This window comes from Pleurodeles waltl, chromosome 11 (assembly GCF_031143425.1).
Source record: "Pleurodeles waltl isolate 20211129_DDA chromosome 11, aPleWal1.hap1.20221129, whole genome shotgun sequence".
Lineage (NCBI taxonomy): Eukaryota > Metazoa > Chordata > Amphibia > Caudata > Salamandridae > Pleurodeles > Pleurodeles waltl.
The window spans coordinates 904,178,273-904,201,097 of NC_090450.1; the positions used below are offsets into that span (position 1 = coordinate 904,178,273).

A 22,825-nucleotide genomic window follows, 5' to 3' on the forward strand; every position below is an offset into this window, starting at 1 on the left:
TCAGTATAAATTACATGAACGCAATCCAGCATCGTCATCAGTGGTAAATTTCCATGTTCAAGTGCGACTGTCATTCAAAGAAAAAAGAGAAACGCCAAACATAATTGTATGAAAGTTAAGACAGGCCACAAATGTGATGTAAGTGAAATAGACCAGGAGTGAACCAACATGAAAACTGAGTGACAAATCCTACACATGCATGTGTAAACATATCAAAAGTGTCCCAAATAGTAAGAGACCAAGTCTACAAGAAGAGCAACAATTTGTGCCAAAATAAAGGAAAGGAAAGTCAAAGAAGAAAATATTTATTAGTCTCTCCACGCAAGGGCCCTATGATGAAAAGAACAAGCGGCAATGCAAAACTTAAGTACAAGAAACTAGATAATTAGCAATGCACCTGGCTATGTAAAAATTTCTTTTTTGTGCATCCGTAAAGTTTTTGGAAGCCCAAGTGTTGAGAGTATCCACCCTAAGTAAATAGGGACCTCTGCATGGTAAGAATGAATGGTAAACACAATTAGGAAGAACAGTAAAGCAATCATGGGACTTACGTTAAACAGAAAGAGCCACAAAAATATCAGTTAAGGGCGCTTACCTGAAGGAAAGGTTTATATGTATTGCAGGTCAAGGTAAAACCATTGCCATGATAAGCATGTCCATGTTCTAAAAAGATAAATTTGAGAAATATATCATCTTGTATCTGATACAAGACGAGAACAAATGTAAAAAACATATAGCCAGATTAATGAGTGCGACAAAGTATCCCCCGTACTCACCACAATAGCCATGGGTCACGTACCTAAGTGAAAGAATTGGAACCCCAGAGCCATGTCAGAACGCTAAAATACTGAGAGGAACATGGAAGTGAAAAGAGGACTAGGATCGGTCCCTGGGCGAAGAGGAACGAGAACACCTGTGTGGATGCCATATAGCGGTATGTCCCAAAGTACTGGGGTATGGAACTGGAAAAAGGGAGAGTATACAGGCAATAACCCTGTCATTGGGTAAAAATATATAAACAAAAGAGCCAAGCCAACATGTGTGCTGAAAGGATTTACTCTGAAAAATGTGTGGATACAGTTGAGAGTCTTGTTAATAAAAATGTAAGCTACTTCAATATTCAGGAACCAACATTATGTCAGAAGGCTGAAAATAGCGAGGTGAGCACAGAAATGATAAAGAGAATTTATTGGAAATAGTCTATGGGTGAAGAGGAATGTGGACGGAGAGCCATGTGAAAGAAAAATATAAGTGGCCATAATATACAGAAGCTGGAAAAAATTGGAGGCTACAGGAAGCCTGTTAGGGCACAGAGCTGAAGGGAAAGAAAATAGAGTAAGAACACAACGCAGTGAATAACAAAAAGTGACAACCTATAGAGAACATGTGATAAAAATAATATTAAGCATTTTGCGATTGAAAAATACACAATAAAAACCATTATCCTTCATACCAAACAAACAAATTACATCCTAATAAAGATATATTTGCTAACGAATAGAGAACGAACCGTCAAATCAGACAAAAATATTGCCAAACATAGTTGTAGACAAAAGTGATCGTATGAGAAAGAGGGGGGTATATACACGTATCCAATACATTTATACGGTCTAATGAAGGTTCAGTAAACAGCGCGAATGGTCAATCATCTAGAAACACAAACATCTCACAGTCCGTATTGAGCCCAAGATCCACCTCCCTCAGTTTAATCATCCAAGGTTTTTCCAGTTTCTCAGAGTTTTGATTCTGTCACCTTCTGTAGGAAGTTCTCGGGCCAACCCGTTAGCATGGACTCTGATTTTCATAAGTACGACATCTTAGGTTCCTTATTGAAACGATTGGACCATGGGTAATTGCTATTACAATTTCTGAGAGCTTGAATTTGCTTTTGAATTCGTTCTTTGAGAGGCCTGATGGTAGTACCTACATATATAAGCTGGCATGCACAAATAATGCAGTGCACAACCAGTTTAGAATTACTATTGATAACTTGAATGTGCTCTTGAATTAGTTGTTTGAGAGACCTATATAAGCTGGCATACACAAAGAAACCAATTTAGAATCGCAGTTGATGAAACAATCACCCGTGTATTTGACATTTGTATTATACTGAAAACATTTCTTTTTGTCTTTCAACAAAACAACATATATTACAACATCCACTTTTAAAAAAAGCCCCTCAGCTTCGATGTTAACCACTTAGATTCAATGGCCATCTTTGTGGGGCCCAGAAAAAAAGGGCAAAGTATGTTGCATAAAGTATTATCCCTGCTATAGGTGATCATAGGTTTGCAGGTGATAAGATTGTAAAGGGTGGGTTCTGTCCTTAAAACCTGCCAGTGGTTGCGAAGGATTCTGTGAAGTAGATAGCTAGATCCATGGAAAGGGGTGATGAGAGCCACCCTATTACTTGTCTTGAGTGACTTGGGTTTACATGTTAGTAAAGTTTCCCTCTTGAGTCGTAAAATCCGATTCCTAGCCTTAGTGATAATAGAACTTGAATATCCCCTAACGAGAAATCTGTTCTCAAGTGACAAATGTTCAGAGGGAAGTGTAGAATCACCTCTGCAATTACATCTCAGCCTCATCATTTCACTAAAAGGTATAAATGGAATTTGTGATGTAGGATGTAAGGGGAAAGAGACACGCTGTGAACGGAGAGGGACTCCACATCCCAGACTGCTCTGTGGTAATTGACCGCTCCTGACATTGCGCCCGTTGTGCCTGGAGGCACACTTTAAACCCAAATCGACACTCCCACAGCCTAAAAGAAGATACACGCTGTGAACAGAGAAGGACTCCAGGTCCCAGACTGTTCTGGAGTAATTGCTCACACCTGACATTGCACCCGTAGTGCCTGGAGGCACACTTTGAAACTGCATCGGTGCTTCCGCAGCCTGGGGGAAGAGATGTGTGACACTGTGAACGGAGAGGGACTCCAGGTTCCTGACTGCTCTGGGGTAATTGCCCACGCTTAACATCACACAGTTGTGCCTGATGGCACACTTTGAAATCGCATGTGCACTCTTACTCTTGCAGCCTGGGGGAATTGACCCGCTGTGAACAGAGAGGGACTCCAGGTCCCAAACTGCTCTGGGGTAATTGCTTGCACATGACATTGTGCTTGCTGTGCCTGGAGGCACACTTTAAAATTGGTGCTCCCGCAGCCTGGGGAAAGAGACGTAATGTGAACGTGCTGTGAACGGAGAGAGACTCCAGTTCCCAGACTGCTCTGGAGTAATTGCCCACACCTGACATCAAACCTGTTGTGCCAGGAGGCACACTTTAAAAACACATCGGTGCTCCTGGAGCGGGGAAGGCATGCCTGGGCCAAGACCAGGCCCATCTACACCCCTCATCGCCCAGAGGAGGCTGGGCTGGGCCACCCACCCTTCTTGGCTTTGTTAGTCCGTAAGGTATGACTTTTTACTACTCATCTTTATCTACTAATAAGAGGTCACTCCGTTGTCCTGTCCTGTCTTGGGATGGGGAAACTAAAGGATTGTACACCTGTATAAGGAGGGAATACTTCTAATACATTAGATTGTTTCATTAGAAAGGCTGTAGGTGCCTTGGATAAAGAAATTCCTTATGTGGAATGCTGTCCATCTGCCACTGCTGCACCAACCTCTGGGCCTTACTTCAGGATGTGGAGGGAATGTTGCCAACTCTTCTGTTAAATTCGTTGAGCAACCAGCGATCAAATCCTTGCACTTCTGGGAATACAGGTTCATCCCAGCTGGAGTTTCTGGACAGTTTCAAAGGTCTAATGAAGCGTTTGTTAGCACCAATCATTATGCGTTTGGATAAGAGAAAAGAGTCAGTACGTACGATTAGGTTATGTCAACGCGGGCGAAGTAGATTGATGGATTTCTGTTCATCGCAGCATCAAAGACTCGTTCATATGACTCCCAACATGTCTGGTAACATTGGGGTTGTAAGGGCAGACTGTGCTAAAGCTCATTCAGCAGGTCGCAATCAACAGAATCTTTGTTCCCCGACTTTGGCAGTTTTAGGAACCAGAGTATCGACTGATGGTGTTTCATACCCTGGGAAAGGGGTTTCGGCATGTACTTCACAGCCGGAACCCTGGCTGGGCCTCCCTGGACACTGTGCCACAGAGTTCTGAAGCTATTCCACTGGGTGGGACCCTTCACGTCCTCTGCTCGCAGCCTCTGGTTTACAAGAAAAATAATGAGTCTGTGGGAGGATTAAATGAGGTAATCATCAACTTTCCCCCCCCCCGGCATACTGCCCTTATGTCGCCATAATGGTAAACGTCACACCTTTAGCTCCTGAAGCGATAGAAACACCAGTTCAGTTGCGGAACAAAGTCCTTCATTGACTGCACACCAAATTTATATTTCCAGTTGCAAATGCTAATCAAAGTTTGTTGATGAGGTGAGTGGGATGGATTGGCCCCACAGAAAGGACTTTTTAAAGGGGACTGTATAATCATCAATTTTAGACAGCCAAGCCAAGTGGGAGAATCTTTGGCAAGAGTGGTATCACTTGCTCCTATTGACAGGAACATTGGACTTCTCCCCTTGGGTTTCTTTTATAGGCATATAAAGTATGCCTTAGATTGTTGTCCTGATCAAAATCTCCAGGAATGTCCTAACTCCAACTATTCTGTGTCCACTTTGCCATTGTCAAAAAGGTTCCATATTTTGGGTTCTCTGCAGGAAACTAATGGACTCTCCGAGGTTTCTACCTCTCCTAGGTTAATCAGCAGTAGTAAGTGTTCAGACAGGGCCCAGGAAGAAAGGGTATTTTGGGATGAAGATAGTAGTATACCTCTGCCTCTAGTTTAGTGTAATCCTATGGTAACTGGAAGTCCGGAGGGATCAGGGTCCCCTTTTATTGGGCAGACTAACCAGGAAGAACTAATTCAATCAAATGCTCGCTTGAAAATGGGAAGTAGTGGGCAAATTATAGTAAGCAGTCTTACCTCTTGGAATGTATTAGGGCTACAAAGTAAGGTGGATTGTCTGGACTGGCTTAATGTTAATTCTGGTTCTGCTATTATTTGCATGCAAGAGACTTGGTGTACCAGTCCAACCCATATACATGGTTTTATGTCATTCTTCGTGGGTGCAACTCCTTCTCCAGCTGGGCAGGCTAAAGGGGGGTCAACAGATTCTAGTGTCTAATCTGCTGCCAGTCGTTATTAGGAAGGTGGTGCCTGTTTCAGTCTATGCATTAAGTCTTTGGTTGACCCTCAAGCAAGGGTCTGACCTGATTGAGGTTCATTATTATAACATTGTTCTTTATGCTAGTGGTAGCAGTGTTGCCTGTGCTGTAGATGCTGGTATAAAGGCACTGTTGAAATTAGTTAGCTCCAGATATTCCACCTCATGGATAGGAGACTTCAACATCCTGAAGTGCCTGTTTTCTGCTGACAGATTGTGTGGGGTAACTGTTGCTACAGGTGACTGAACCCTTCTTTTCTGTCATAACAAATATGGAAAGGTCTTGAATTTGCTGATTTTTAAATATCATCTCATCCTTCTAGAAAGTTGTGATGTAGACAGTGACTGTTGTATCCCCACTTTTATTGGTAGAGATGCACATGCTATCATGCCCTGGTTTCTCGCTTTGCAAGGAACATGATTAGGTCCATCGACATTGCTCCTACATCGGTTAGTAACCATAATCCTCTGGTGCTCTCCGTGATACTTTTAGACCATGAGATTGAGAGGGTTACCACTGTTACAAACATTACTCCAATTAGACTTAACAGTGTAAGAATTAAATGGTCTGAAATAAATCTGGTCAAAATACTGCAGTAATTACTGATAAAGAATTATGATGACTTTAATTATTGTCTTGGTGAAACAGTAGACCATTGTAAAATGTTCGATTTTTTCAAATTGAATATTGGGTCATTAAATTAATTACTTATATAGGCCCCATGCCACGGCAATGCCACTAACGGGGCTGGTTCACCCATGAATGTACACAGGGATCTAAACAGACAAGGGATTTGTTACATTGCTCCCCCTGGGATTATCTGGTTATTGAAGCCTTAATGAAAAACTACAAGCATATAATTCTTGCTAGGAAAAAGGAACTTCAGGAAGAAGCTTCGTCAAGCTTGGCTAAAGCTGGTGAGATTAAGGAGTTAACATTATTTTGGATTACTGTTAACTCTTCCTTTTTAAAGGATGGCTCAATGCCAGAACTTAATTCTTATGTATTCTGTGAGGCGTGGGTTAGTCATTTCTATAGCATTTTTGCTTCCTCTTTGGAGGATGTGCATTCTGGGAGTGGCCAGGGAGATTATTTTAAGAATCAGTTATCATTGTCTATTACTTTGGAGGAGGTACTTCTTGCTATTGCTACAAGTGCTGTTGGGAAGGCCCCGGGACTGAATGGGGCACCCATAGATGCGTTTAAGCACAAAAGCAGCCGTGGGGCCCCATTCTTACCAGAGTATTTAACACAGCAGTTGAAACTTTGAGTCTTGGGCTGTCTTGACTATAGTCCTTTTTTTAAAAAGTTAACAAAGCAGATCCCAAGTGATTCTGTCCCATCTCCCCTATGGATTCCTCAGTTAAATTAATGGGTAAGGTGCTTTTGGGTAGGTTGGAGGAGAGGGCTGAGAATAACCACATCATATCTGAGGTGCAATATTGTTTCAGGAAAGGCTTGGGGACAGTGGAACACTGCATTAACCTCTAATTACTTATTGGGAAATATACTAAATCTAAAGAAGGGCATCTTTATTTATGTTTTGCAGACCTCGGTAGTACCTTTGACTTGGTCGATCATCAGATTCTTTGGCCCACGTTGACAGTTCTGGGAACTCCGATTGGCATTGTTAATTTTCTTGCACATTTATATGGGAATTTACTTCCAACGGTTCGTTGGGGCCTGAATGGGGAATGCTCCCCTTTCTTTAACCCCTTTGCTGCCAGGCCTTTTCCCCCTCAGGTGGCAAGCCTTTTTTTGGCTATTTGGGGCAGTTCGCGCTTAGGCCCTCATAACTTTTTGTCCACATAAGCTAGCCAAGCCAAATTTGCGTCCTTTTTTTCCAACATCCTAGGGATTCTAGAGGTACCCAGACTTTGTGGGTTCCCCAGAAGGAGCCAAAATACAGTGAAAATTTCGTTTTTTTTTTCCAAAGAAATGGGAAAAAGGGGCTGCAGAAGAAGGCTTGTGGTTTTTTTCCCTGAAAAGGGCATCAACAAAGGGTTTGCGGTGCTTATATCACCAGCTTCCCAGCTTTCAGGAACAGGCAGACTTGAATCAGAAAACCCAATTTTTCAACACAATTTTGGTATTTTACTGGGACATACCCCATTTTTACGATTTTTTGTGCTTTCAGCCTCCTTCCAGTCAGTGACAGAAATGGGCATGAAACCAACACTGGATCCCAGAAACCGCAACATTTCTGAAAAGTAGACAAAATTCTGAATTCAGCAAGGGGTAATTTGTGTAGATCCTACAAGGGTTTCCTACAGAAAATAACAACTGAAAAAGAAAAATATTGAAATTGAGGTGAAAAAAACATATATTTTTCTCTACGTTTTACTCTGTAACTTTTTCCTGCAATGTCAGATTTTCGAAAGCAATATACCGTTACGTCTGCTTGACTCTTCTGGTTGCGGGGATATATAGGGCTTGTAGGATCATCAAGAACTCTAGGTACCCAGAGCCAATAAATGAGCTGCACCCTGCAGTGGGTTTTCATTCTATACCGGGTATACAGCAATTCATTTGCTGAAATATAAAGAGTAAAAAATAGCTATCAAGAAAACCTTTGTATTTCCAAAATGGGCACAAGATAAGGTGTTGAGAAGCAGTGGTTATTTGCACCTCTCTGAATTCCGGGGTGCCCATACTAGCATGTGAATTACAGGGCATTTCTCAAATAGATGTCTTTTTTAAACACTTTCTTACATTTGGAAGGGAAAAATGTAGAGAAAGACAAGGGGCAATAACACTTGTTTTGCTATTCTATGTTCCCCCAAGTCTCCCGATAAAAATGATACCTCACTTGTGTGGGTAGACCTAGCGCCCGCGACAGGATATGCCCCAAAACACAACGTGGACACATCACAGAAAACAGAGCTGTTTTTTGCAAAGTGCCTACCTGTAGATTTTGGCCTCTAGCACAGCCGGCACCTAGGAAAACCTACCAAACCTGTGCATTTATGAAAACTAGAGACCTAGGGGAATCCAAGATGGGGTGACTTGTGGGGCTCTGACCAGGTTCTGTTACCCAGAATCCTTTGCAAACCTCAAAATTTGGCTAAAAAAACAAATTTTCCTCACATTTCGGTGACAGAAAGTTCTGGACTCTGAGAGGAGCCACAAATTTCCTTCCACCCAGTGTTCCCCCAAGTCTACCGATAAAAATGATACCTCACTTCTGTGGGTAGTCCTAGCGCCCGCAACAGGAAATGTCCCAAAACACAAAGTGGGCACATCCCATTTTTTTACAGAAAACAGAGCTGTTTTTTGCAAAGTGCCTACCTGTAGATTTTGGCCTCTAGCTCAGCCGGCACCTAGGGAAACCTACCAAACCTGTGCATTGTTGAAAACTAGAGACCTAGGGGAAAACAAGATGGGGTGACTTGTGGGGCTCTGACCAGGTTCTGTTACCCAGAATCCTTTGCAAACCTCAAAATTTGGCTAAAAAAACATATTTTCCTCACATTTTGGTGACAGAAAGTTCCTGAATCTGAGAGGAGCCACAAATTTCCTTCCACCCAGCGGTCCCCCAAGTCTCGCGATAAAAATGGTACCTCACTTGTGTGGGTAGGCCTAGCGCCCGCGACAGGATATGCCCCAAAACACAACGTGGACACATCACAGAAAACAGAGCTGTTTTTTGCAATGTGCCTACCTGTAGATTTTGGCCTCTAGCTCAGCCGGCACCTAGGGAAACCTACCAAACCTGTCCATTTTTGAAAACTAGAAACCCAGGGGAATCCAAGATGGGGTGAATTGTGGGGCTCTGACCAGCTTCTGTTACCCAGAATCCTTTCGCAAACCTTAAAATTTGGTTAAAAAAAACACGTTTTCCTCACATTTCGGTGACAGAAAGTTCTGGAATCTGAGAGGAGCCACAAATTTCCTTCCACCTAGCGTTCCCCCAAGTAAAAATGATACCTCACTTGTGTGGGTAGGCCTAATACAATTTGCCCCCCAGGGGAGCGACCCTTGCCTAATGGGTCGCTCCCCATCTCTAAAAAAATAAAAAAATTAAAAAAAACACAAAAAAACTATTTGCCCTGGTGTCTAGAGGTTTCTGCCCCCCCTGGGGGCAGAAATGGGCTAAAATAAATTTGACCCCCCCACCCCCCCCCCCCCCCGGGGAACGACCCTTGCCTACAAGGTCGCTCCCCTTGCGTGACGGCGCAAAAAAAAGATCCCTGGTGCCTAGTGGTTTCTGCCCCGCCTTGGCGGCAGTTTGACCTACAATCGGCCAATCTGCCCCAAAGGGGGGCAGAAATGGTCTAAATACAATTTGCCCCCCAGGGGAGCGACCCTTGCCTAATGGGTCGCTCCCGATCTCTAAAAAAACAAACAAAAAAAAAACCACAAAAAAAACTATTTGCCCTGGCACCTAGAGGTTTCTGCCCCCCCTGGGGGCAGATCGGCCTAATACCAATAGGCCGATCTGCCCCCGGGGGGGGGCAGAAATGGCCTAAAATAAATTTGCCCCCCACCCTCCCGGGGAGCGACCCTTGCCTACAAGGTCGCTCCCCTTGCGTTACGGCGCAAAAAAAAGATCCCTGGTGCCTAGTGGTTTCTGCCCCCTTGGGGGCAGATTGACCTAAAATCGGCTGATCTGCCCCCAAAGCGGGCAGAAATGGCCTAAGTACAATTTTCCCCCTCAGGGGAACGACCCTTGCCTAAGGGGACGCTCCCCATCTGTAAAACACAACAAAAAATTCCTGGTGCCTAGTGGTTTCTGCCCCCATGGGGGACAGAAATGGCCTAAAATAAATTTGCCCCCCAGGGGAACGACCCTTGCCTAAGGGGTCGCTCCCCTTATGTGAAAAACAAACAAACAAAAAAAAACTCCCCTTGGGGGCAGATTGGCCTCATAAAAATAGCGCTTCTCCCAAGGGCAGCATGCAGGACGTAACCATTACGTCCGTGGCGGGGAAGGGGTTAAAGTCAAGAGGGGTATCAGGCAGGGCTGTGTGTTGGCCCTGTTTCTCTTTTTGCTTTTCTCGCCACGCCAATGTGCCCACGGTGATGGGTCCACCTGTTCCAATCTTATTATATGCCGACGACGCTGTCCTATTATCTAGTACACATGTTGGCCTGCAGAGGCTGATGAGCGCTTTTGAGAACTTCATGGAGTCTTGGAAGATGAGCATCAATAATGCAAAGACATACACAATGGTTTGAGGGAGTAAACTCAAGAAGTGCAGGACGTTTTTGTTGTGGATACACCGATTAGGAATGTTATTAATTTTAGTTATCTTGGAATTTTATTTAGCAGCATTGGGTCTTGGGGCCAACAGATTTTAAATATTCGACTCGGGATGGGTCAAATCTGTGAAGGAGTTTTTTCGATTTGCACGTAAAATAGGCAACTGCCCTGTTGGGGAAATGGTAAAAATGTAGAAGGCGAGAGGACTGGTCACTGTTAACTGTGGTGGGGGGGTTGTCTGGCTATACCACATGCAATCTCCTGTAGAGGAAAATGATTTCCTCAGTTGGCTCCTGAGCTTACCAGCCTCCACCTCCTCATTTCTGATACATAAGGAGGCAGGGTTGGGTTTTATAGAAGATACTTAGCAATTAAACCCCTATTATTATGGCAGTCTAGCTGGTCAAAAGTGGAAGCTGGTTTTACAAAATCCATTATTTAAGATTTTTTAGAATCCCCTGGCTCTCCTATAATGATAAAGCACTTACTAGTGTTTTTAATATATTTACTAGGGAGGACCTCCAAAAATATCTTACTTTAGAGAAGAGTGTTATTGGTATCTTTTTTTAAATACTGTCAGTTCCACGGGGGTTCTCTGGACAAGAGGAAGCATATGGTAGCTATTTATGTGCCATATGTTTTTTATGAAGGATATCGACCTTATTTGAGCTGAGTGACTAATCCTCAACATTGCTATTTTTTCACCAGACTATGGATGGGTACTGTGCACTATTTAGTTGCCTTTCCTGATATGAAGAAGAGACCATTAGTTTAAACTCCCTGCCCGTGTGATGGCATTTCTGTACAGAGCATGCAGCACTTTATTCTATTCTGTGGTTTATATATGAACTTGAGAAGGGAATTTTTGAAACTTATTTTCATTGCACAAAACATTAGGAATTGCAAGGCAGCTATTAGCTACGTCATTGCTCTTGATAACCCATTGGTTTGCTGTAGCACCTCACTTTACATATGGAGAGCGATGTGTGTTAGGAAGTGTCTGTCTGTTATAAAATAATACAGAATAGGGATTTTTTTCTTGGTGTTTTTTTTATTTTTTTATGTTTTATTATGTTTTTATTTTATTTATGGATGATGTTTTATGTTCTTTTATGGCTGCTTCAGTGTGCCGAATAAAGATTTTGAATTGAATCGACTTAGAATGTGAACTAGTCACATGAAAAAGAGATTAACAGGCAGTTGGTTTTCTATACTGTGACAAAAAGATTTTAGAGTCCTACATATAGACTAAGAGGTCTAAAAAGCTATCAGTGTTTGAGTGCATTTAGACCAAATATACACTTTCTCCAAACACCCCATACACAAGTTGACAAAGGATGGGGAACATTTTGAACCCATTGCACTCCTTGCCACTGTTGATACCAGGAACCGTTGTGCACAAAAACATTATTGTCCAATACCAAAGACACCATCTCAATTAACATCTGTGTGTATTAGTAAAGGTTGGCATCTCTGAGTGAAAGAAAATGTTGTATAGCTTGTAGGCCCTGTGCTTTGGGAATCGAGTTATACAGAGAACATATATCCATAGTCAAAAACAAACCTTCCTCAGTCCAAACAAAGTCTGTGAGCTGAGAAAGTAAATGTTTGGTGTCTTGTACATAAGATGAAAGATTATGCACAAAGGTCTGTAGATATGTGCTCAGTAGGGGAGCCGATCCCTGAAATAATGGGTCTTCCTGGTGGGAACTTGCCATGTTTGTGTATTTTTGGTAAGACATAAATTCATTGAGCTGTGAGTCGAGGGTTGTACATATATCTGTATTGAAAGTCAGTACTAAGACATCTATATTATGTGTTTTTTGTTGTTGTTTTTTTTAAACCTGGTTCATTTCTAAATGATAATTTGATAGGATTTAATCTTCCACTCCCAGGTGATGACACAGCTAAAATTCTCCCCCTGCCTGTATCATTCCAGTTTGTCTGATTTCCTAATTTCTGCATGTTCAGTAGGATTCTGCAACTTGTTTTTGCCTCTAGACCATTTCTAAAGAGCACGTTTACTACCAAGGTGCTTTACCTGCACTTTATTTTGTGGTACGTTTTGAGGCACCTAACTTTATATTACACAAAGGTAGAAGTAATACGAAGAGAAATGTGTGTTCTCATTTGTGTCTGTGTTTTTTTACCTCTGTCCTAATGAATGTTCTATTTTCTTTGTGTTTCAATAGTACTCCTATTTATTAACAAGCCAACTGGAATCCCAGCGCATCTACTGGGAGAATAAAATAGTGCGAATAGAGAAGGATACTGCTGAGGAAGTAAGTTCTAAATCAGCAAACAAGTATTTTTTTTTATGTCTGTTCTAAAGCATTTTGTAAATCAGGCTACCTCCGTTCGAGATTTCTTTGTGTGAGATATGTTCGATGGCATGTGTAGCTGCAGATACACATGGCTGTGCATGTATCGCAATCTATTGTTGGGCTCGGAGTGTTAGAAGTTGTTTTTCTTCAAAGAAGCTGGTTTTTTTTTTTCAAGTCACGGGATCGAGTGACTCCTCCTCTCGTTGATGGTGCGCATGGGCATTGACTCCTTTGTTAGATTGTTTTCGTTCCGTTGTCTGGTTCGAATGTGTTCCCTCTCGCTCAGGTACTTTTGGTTCAGTACTATCTGTGAACTTCATCTTACCGTCGGTATAGTTTTCGAACGCGGTTTCCCACTACATTCGATCCAATTGTAGCGTCGGGATAGATTAAACACCCATTCGGGCACCCACACCCTTCTCGGTCCTCTTCGGGCCTACTGCTTCACAGGCTCATGGATTGGACTCCACTCCCATTCTGCCCACGGTGCCATGCCAAGTTCCCCTACACCGACCAGCATTCGATGTGTAACCGCTGCCTTTCACCAGACCACCGAGAAGAAAGCTGCGAGGTGTGTCGGTCTTTTTGATCAAAGAAGATATTACAAGATCGGAGACCAAGGCGGTTGGAGATGGCTTCGAAATCCACAGAGCCCACGTCTGACATCCTCGGTGAAGAACAGGCACAGATGGCAGTCTCCATTTGAGATTCTGTCTCTGGCCGAGATTCAGAAGAGGACAGCCAGGCACTCCCTGCGGCACAGTACGTGAGTACACCAGTCCCTACCCAAACTAAAAGACCACACAAGGCCCCAGGTACTTGCTAGCCATGGTTCCACCTGAAAACATCAACTCGTCAGCCAGCCCTCAGGTTCGGCGCCGAAGAAGGCCAAAACTCAACCCCAACAACAGACTGTCTCGCCTGTTTCGGCATTGAGTCAAAAGATGGAGGCTTCCACTTCTGAACCGAGTCTGCTTCCAACTACATCGGAGTCGAAACAGCCATGCTCCTCTTCGGAGCTGAGACATCGAAGCCCATCACTGTAGCCAAAAGCACTTTTCCCTACTGCTGATACCACTTTTTCGGCCAGTATGAAAAATCCTGCCACCAAACTTTTGGAACATTATTTTAAAGGCAGAAAACATGCTTCATCTTCAGAACGGGGGAGGGGATGAGTCGGACATTAGACCTATTCTTGAGGTCAAGGACTAGAAACAAAGGAGGATTCAAATCCAGAAAGAGACTGGAAAGATTATTGCCTCTCCTCCTCCAATGACAAAGAGGAAATTAGCATTCCAGGAGAGTTTGGATGCTGACCCTTCACCGCGAAAATATTTAAGCATAAGGAAAAGCCAAAGACTATTCAGCTTTCTCCACCACATTCGTCTTATCTTTCCTCTTCTTCACCACTTCCTACTTCACCACCACCAACTTCAACCACACAATCTTATGCTTCTTCACAAGGGGACTATATGGTGATAGTATTTATAACATGGATGCTTGGGACATGTATGACTCTGATCCAATCCCAGCAAATGATCCTGATTTGTACCCCATAGGACCATCTTCACCGGAGGACACCACAGAATATAACCAGGTCATTTCCAGGGCAGCCGCATATCATAGTGTGCAGATGCACTCTTAGCCATTGGAAGAGGCTTTTCTTTTTAACACTTTCCTCAACACATAAACAATACCAATGTTTGCCAACGCTGCCTGGTATGCTCAAACACGCAGATGATATATTTAAAGAGCCAGTCAAGGCCAGGGTGTTAACACTAGAATAGATAAGAAATATAAACCAGCACCACCAGATCCGGTTTTAATTTCCCAGCAGTTACCACCAGACTCCATTGTAGTCAGTGCAGCCAGAAACCGCGCTAACAGCCAGTCCACAGGGGACACTCCTCCCCCTGATAAAGAAAGCCGCAAATTCGATGCAGCAGGCAAAAGGGTGGCAACTCAGGCTGCAAATCACTGGCATATTGCCAGTTTCCAAGCCCTTTTACCTGGATACGACAGGGCATTTTGGGATGAGATGCAGGAGTTCCTGCAATACCTCCCAAAGGAACACCAGAAAAGGTCACAGCAGGTAGTAGAAGAGAGACAAGCCATTGCCAATAACCAGAACAGGTCAGCATTAGAAGCAGCTGACACAGCAGCAAGAGGGATAAACACTAGCATTACAATTAGAAGATGCTTGGTTGAGGTCCTCAGGCTTTAAGCCTGAAATACAACAATAAAAATAACATGCCTTTTAATAAGCAGCAACTATTTGGACCGAAAGAGGACACAACCATTGAAAAATTAAAAAAGGACTCTGAAACAGCAAAGGCCATGGGAGCCCTTTATACAACACCTTTTTGTGGCTCATTTTGCAAACCTCAATTTAGAGGAGGTTTTAAACCTCAAGTTTCAGAGGCCTCTACGTTCCAGCAAAAACAGGGACAATAATATTATCCTAGGGGATCTTTCGGGGGCTGTTAAGGAGCACACAATTTCAACATACAATTCTTCATTCCTTACTTCACCCTCCTGGGGTAAAACAATCTAACAAAGGAGTCAGTGCCCATGCGCACTATCACCAAGAGGAGGAGTCACTCGATCCTGTGATAAAAAAAAAAAAAAAAAGCTTCTTCGGAGAAAAAAACAACTTGTTACACTCCAAGCCCACCACTAGATGGCGATATATGCACAGCATATGAATCTGCAGCACTACATGTCACGTACAGATGTACACTGGGTAAGCGACATTTTCCATATAAGTGATCTTGTTAGCCTGGTTTAATTGTACTCCTTTATTTGCCATTTATAAGATAAAATGCTGAGCCAACCATGTTGATTCAAACCTGTGACCTGCAGGTTAAACCCAGATCACTGGATCAAGCACTTACCATTTTGCAGAGTTCCACATTTCCTTTGAGCAAAAAACATACAATTTGCATTAACTATTACATATTCATGAGCATAACTATAAAGTAAGAATGATGCAATTTGGGCACCTCATGCATATTATGTTTTTTTGCCCCAGACTTACATTCCAAAAATTAAATTCCAAAACATTTGATAGGTCCCATAGGGAAAATGCCAACTGCATCTAAAAGTAATTTGATAATTTTAAAATCTTTTTGAATGCTCAGTAAGCTCAGTTTTTCATACAGTAATTAAGCACATTTTATAGCTGCACACTTAGTTTTAAAATTCATTAATACATGTTGCCAAGTCTCTAAAGATTTTATTTATCGTTTTTGGTTTTCAAGATGTCTGATTATCCCCAGTTATGGTTTAGACATTTGTTTACAATAATTTTACATCACAAAATAAGTTAACATTCAGCCAGCCAAAAACAAGTACTGTGCACATACAATATGCTAAAGCACTACAAACTCCTAGCATTAAGTCCACATGCATGGCTTGAAAACATAGTGATTAGAATGGTTAGACAGTATTATGGGGCAGTGGGAGTGGACTTCCAGCTTCTAGACAAGTAAACACTTTTCAGCTAAACATACTCTTTCAGAAAACAACCAAGTAGTTGATTAGGGAAAGTGCAAGTTCCTACCATAGGGAAGTAACCAATCAAATCATCAGTCAGGGTGTAGGAGACCGAGGAAGTAAACATCAAATAGTATACAGCAGGCAACTCTGCAGGACTCTAGAGTATTCTTCAGCGTACTCCCTTTGCACAAACATTAAGGCTTTTCTTTCCATTGCTAGTGGGAGGTGTGCCCATTATAAAATACAAGCTTGCGCTCCCAAATCAGCAAAGGATTATCTCCGCCCTTATATCCTTCTCCTTCTCTTGGCATGTGCTCAAAACTCTGTGGTTTGAATATCTGATCTCTTTAGTATGGCATCCTGTAGATATTAATCTTGAAGTATTGGCATGACAGTGCCTAAGTCCTGGTGTTTTCCTTCTTGTGTGTGCAGTCAGTAGCCTCATTGTACGAGGTTTAGAATCTCACTTTCTCCAAGAATTATTACTTTTAAGAAGAACTGACGCAGCAGCCTTAGGTCAGTGGATTGTCTTAATCAGGCAGAAGCACTTAAGGCTGCACCATAACCTGTACTACAGTTTGGTTCAAGTTGGATGACTGACTGTCAGTTGGCGTCAGGTCTCAAAACTTTACCACATTTCTGTCCTGGCCTCAAGTTTCTGTGTCTATGTTCCATTTTCCTTTGACCCCCCAAGTGCCTTTGTAGCCTCGAATCCACTGCTGTCAGTTTCCACTTCATGACCTCTAGATTACCTCTTCATGCCTAAGCATGTTGCATACACAGCCCCAATAACTCCTTTAAGAATCATATTGACATCTTTTAGATTTCTACGATCCAGATTTACTGCCCGAACCTCTGAATGGTCATACAGAAGAATATCCAGTAAGCATTACCCAAATGATGCACATTTGGTAGGATCTACATAGCTTGATGTATATTGACCACATCCCACTGTGTTCTAAACAATTTCCCCGTGTGTCACTGTAATACCTTGATGCCCATGGAATTTTGTTTTGCAAAAAGTATATGGTCTACAGCTATCACAACAAGCATTTGCAATGCAATCGGTCTCGCATTAGCGAGAGTTAGAGCTGTTGGCATTGTGAATGATAATGACAGTCTCGCCTTTGGGGCCTTATAAATATTTAGCCATCTAGCGCATTAAACCTTTTTTAAGATCTATTATGGACAACCTGCAGATCACATATTGGCACCGTGGTTGAATCAACGCAGCTGTTCCTGCCCGTAGGTGATAACATAGGAAACACTGAGGTGGATAATAAATAATGTGTGACTTTCCCGTTCAAATTCTAGCAGTTAGGGAGCAGTCTCTGCAGATACAGCAAGGATTGCAGGCCAATCGTCTCCTAGCCACCCCTTGAGCGGGGCTGATGCATTACCAAAATCAAAAGGAGTATTTTTTTTGCACCATCTCCCATTATGGTGGCACTGCAAGGCTTTCTTAATGTAGCACCTTTATTGTATAAATCAAAGCTTTATAAATGCATCCATTTCGCAAAAACTCTATAATAAAATTAAATGAAAACATGGTGCAGTGTTGTAAGTAGATGAATACAATTGCAACATTAACTGTTGTGCCGTTGTGGGAGATTATCAGACTAAACTGACCAAAGTACAATGCTCAGGATAGTTTGGCTGGCTGAAAAGAAAATGCCTGGCAGACGGTTACTTCCTTAATTCTGTGGCATTATATTGCCGTGAGACACATCCCCACGCACTGCATATTTTAAGTACTGTATTTCTTTAGCCCTCCCTCTGACCCACACAGACGTACACCTGAGGTGTATTCCCTTGGCAACGCAAGCATGTCTACGCATAATGTCATCATACCAGGTAGAATCTGTGAATTACATAAAGTGCATAACGATACGTCCAAAATTACTCCCCAAACAGTTGACATAAGCCGATTCAAAATGCTGCAGCCGCCATGAGCATGAGTGCGAAGGAGAGACATAAAAAGAAACAAGGCTCAACAGTTAAAACGCCAAGATGCGTGGAGAAAGGATTGGGGCTCGGATTAAAGGGAAAGCTGAAAACGGACGGGCCATCACACGCTGGAGGAAGCATGACATACTGTGATGGCCAACAAAAATGTTCTCTTAGTGAATGCTCCCTGGTCGGGAACTTAGCTCACAAAGGAGGGACATTTATCACAATGCACCGATAAAAGTGAAGGATTTAAGATGAGTACAACAAAGAACGAATAGCAAGAGTGTGTGTGGTTTAAGCCCCTATACTGGACACAGCTTGTCTTGCAGAGAGAGCGCATGCGCTGCCTAGGCTGGACCTAAAAAGTGCCATATATTCATTGATAAAAGTGGATGGCCTAAATCATGCTCTCCAGTTCCCAGTTTATTGGCATTGCCTGCTTTGTGGTGTATCTGATCACTGCTAACAAAAGCAAGGCTGGTGCAGTACACACAGGGTCCACAGTGCCCCATTACTCACACCCCTTGTGACTGAGGATTTTCCTCTTGTTTTTCTTTGCCATCTACTTAGTGAACTGCAAATTGTTTCAAGTGTTCTGCACTAATTTATCTTCAACTAGGAAGGATTTTTTGTCATGTTTCAAAGCTTTTCTTCAGTACAAAGCAATGCCATTTGAAGACCAGTGATCATTTCCGTTTTCTTCCCTAGTTGTATGTTGAAGTGGTCTATATCACTTTAACTGCTATACAGGGTATGCACTGCCGTTGGGAGTCAATTCTCCATGACATGCAAAAAGAGTGCTGTGGAAGCAGCTGTGTCATGAGCATCTGCCCATTCAACAGACAGGAAGCTAAGACAGTGTACTATTCTACACTTGACCATTGGCACCAACATATGTACCTATGGAAAATGCATAAGATGTGGGGTCATAATAATTTTCAGCCGTGTCTTTGGTACAGCTGATAGGTGGTTAAATTTGTTTTAGTAAAACAGACCCTATACTCAGTGTATTTTGAGGGAAAAGGGATTTGAGATGATAAACAAAAAGAAATGGAACAATGTCCTGTGTGGAGTTCTTCAAAATTGTCTCATATTGCCTTAAAATGTTAAGACTTTCTTAAATGTTTTGGCTTGCTAATGTACCATTAATGTTTTGCCTTTAATATTGTTATATTTATTGTCCCACTATGTTTCATTCTCTCTTTCAATCTTTCTCCCCACCATAATACCATTGCATTCAGTTTCTGCACCAGATCTCACCAGAACACATCAGTTTTCTAAAGCTGAAGACTGTGTTTCTATCCCTAAAGGCATTCCAATCGCAAATAGTGGGAAAATCAGTACTAATACAGATAGACAACACAACAACAAGGTTCTATCTGAACAAGGAGGCACACAATTGTTCACCCTAAGCAGACTGGCCTAACAAAATATGAAAATGGGCGCTATTCGAAAGGGATCACCCTACAACCTCTACAACTACCAGGAAAGGACAACATACAAGGGGATAAACTAAGCAGGCAAAACAGCAACACACACGAAAAGGAGATAAAGCAAAGGAGCCTCAAAAGAATTTTCTGAATCTGGGCACACCAATAATCAACCTGTTCGCATCAGCAGAGAACAGAAAATGCCAATGCTTCCCCTCCAGGTTTCCACACCACCAATCAGAAGGGAATGCCCTGTCACTAAACAGGTCAGGGACATTTGCATACGCCTTTCCACTGATTCCCCTAATTACAACGGTACTGGAGAAAGCCAGGAGGCCAGGAACAAATTTCATTCTTATAGCCCCACAATGGGCCAGACAAGTAAGATACACGGACCTACTCCAACTGTCCAGGAAACTGTTTATAAAAATAAAACCAGAACAAGACTGACTCACAGTTCAGAGTGGAAGAGTATTCCACCCAGAACCAACAACTCTCAATCTATAAACATGGCGCCTGAAATCATAGAATTCAGACACATAAACATATCACACAGAACCATGGAGATAAAAAAGGAAGCAAAAATACCAACAACAAGAAAATGCTATGCATCAAAATGGAAAAAAATACTCCTATGGTGCACAGGAAACAATACACAGCAAACAATAACTAAGCAGGAGACGGTAATAACCTATATCACACACTTATTGGACAATGGAAGCAACTACTCTTCACGCAAGGTACACCTGGCAGCAGTCATGGCCTACACCAGAGGGGCATTATGCAAAGGTTTCTTCGCAGCACCTGTAATAAAATGGTTCCTGGAAGGATGTAAAAGAATTGCCCCACCAACAAAGGCACCAGCGCCAATATGGAGCTTGAATACAGTACTAACACAACTCATGAAAAACCATTCGAACCCATGCACAAGGCTTATTTAAAAAATTTCACACTAAAAACAGCCTTCCGAATTGCGATCACATTGCTACAAAGAGTAAGTGAGATCCAAGCCTTAACAATAGAAGAACCATACATGCAAATCCACAAGGACAAGGTTTAGTTCTCAAAACAAACCCACAGTTCCTAGCAATGGTGGTCATAAGATTCCACATTAATCAAACCATACAGTTACCAGTTTTCTTCAAAAACGTAAAATGTGAAATGGAGAAAAAACTGCATACGCTGGATGTAAGAAGGACACTAGTATACTACCTAGAAGAAACCAAGCAACTCCGCAAAGGTAATCAAATATTTGTTTCATATGCTAAAGGCAACAAAGGGAACCACGTCACAAAGGGGACCATTGCACGATGGATCGTGAAGACAATTCAAACATGCTATGCAGCGGCAGGCAAACAACTGCCACAACGCCCACAGGCACACTCAACAAGGAAACAAGGTGCAACCCTGGCATTCATAGCCGATGTGCCCATAGACATCATTCGCGCAGCAGCAACATGAGCATCTCCTCACACATTCACAAAACATTTTTGTGTGGACATCCAAATGCATAAAGAAGCAGAGGTGGGACATAAAGTACTGCAATACTTGTTTGCTAGTTCATCATTTCAACCCGACCAACTAAAATAAATGGGAGAAACTGCTGTACAATCTGATGCACAGCATGTTAATCCAGAAAAGGATTCATGCTGCAAAACAAAATGGTTACTTACCAGTAGGAGTAGTTTTGCAGCCTCAAGAGTTTTCTGGATTCACATGCGTCCACCCACCTCCCCAGAAAACAGAACAGGACAAGCAGGTGTGGTAAGAAGTAAAAAACAAAAACAAAAGAAAAAAAGGATAAAACAAAAGCAAATAGAAAAAGAATCTGAAGATGGCATAGAAATTTACGGGCCGCCATCTGATGTCATATGGAGATGGGCCTAACACCAAATGGTGATCGACGCCCCCAAAAAAAAAAGACAAATCTGGGCTCCACCACTAGATGGCAGAATAATGCACAACTGGTGAATACAGAAAACTCTTTAGGCTGCAAAGCTACTCCTACTGGCAGGTACCCATTTCGTTTCTAGATATAAAGCAAAAAGCAGGGGAGAAAGTGGATATCCCTGTCGTATTTCCCCCGTCCAACATACACTGGTTGAGAGTCTGGCTGCTGGATTGTGGCAACACCCCATTGCTATGAAAATTGTTGGTCCAGGTCCCTTTCCACAAGAGATTCTCTTAGAAAGGTCCCATCCATGCGATTGAACACTTTCTCAGCATCCACCAATGGGCTATAATTATAGCATAGATCTTAACATCGACATTTAGCAACAAGATCGGGCAGTATGAGCCGCACTTTTCTTCGGTTTCACCATCGGACATAGTCTGTGCGACCTTCCCCGGGCTTGCCTTTTCATTACACACTTTCACCATTAATTAAAAAAAAAAAAGTCTTGTCCAGTAGGTCTTGTAGAAAGGTAGTAAAACTCCGGTGATCAAGGAGCCTTTGCGCACTGCAGGCCATTGGTTGCTTTTATGAATTCTTTCTCAACTATGGGGCTATTTTCTCTATTATCTTCTGTCATGCCTACTCCTTTAAAATTGTTGCTGACCTTGTTTAGGAGGAATCCCACTTTATTTGACTCTAGCATTGAAAGTACCACTCTAACCCATATGCATCACTACCATTTTCATGTAATTTTTTTTTAATCTCAATCCTTCCGCTACATATGTCCCATTGACCACTGCCTTGAGTGAGTTCCACACTATTGGGAATGGGGTTTCCCCAGAATCATTGTGTATCAATGGGTCTTTGATTAGATTGGGGATCACCTCACCTCACCTCAGTAGTGAACTTATCTCTCAGTAGATGTATGTTGAAGCGCTAGTGGTGCAGCAGGGCCCTATTTAAGAGGTCATATTCTGTAGTCTCAATCTAATAGCACAGTGTCTGCCTACCATCTTTCTTTCCCCTATCCTCCCTGTCCCTCCGTCTCGGAGTAGAACCATCTAGTTTGCTATTAATAATTAGATTTCGGTACCCTACCATAATGAGTCATGTTGTTAATGCCTCTTCTTCTTGGACTGTTACCCTCAGAAATGTTTCTTGTTCAACAGTGGATGGCATCTATTGCTGCCAGGCACACATGCCTTTCACTCGGGGACCTGGTGATATCGATCCATTGTCCGACCCTATCCTCATTCATGGTTGTTGGAGTAAAACCTGCATGCTGGCTGATAAGAGTTCTTAACCTTTTAGTTGTTTTATCCATTACAGCATA

The 22,825-nt window shown here is 42.4% G+C and overlaps 1 protein-coding gene across 1 annotated transcript in view; it reads left to right on the forward strand.

Annotated features, from left to right (window-relative positions):
• Positions 1-22,825, forward strand: part of BRAP (BRCA1 associated protein) — a 218,404-nt gene that overhangs the window by 176,797 nt on the left and 18,782 nt on the right. Inside the window, exon 10 of the mRNA XM_069214836.1 lies at positions 12,589-12,678. Coding sequence (XP_069070937.1) covers positions 12,589-12,678 — 90 coding nt within the window. The remainder of the gene's footprint in view (positions 1-12,588; positions 12,679-22,825) is intronic.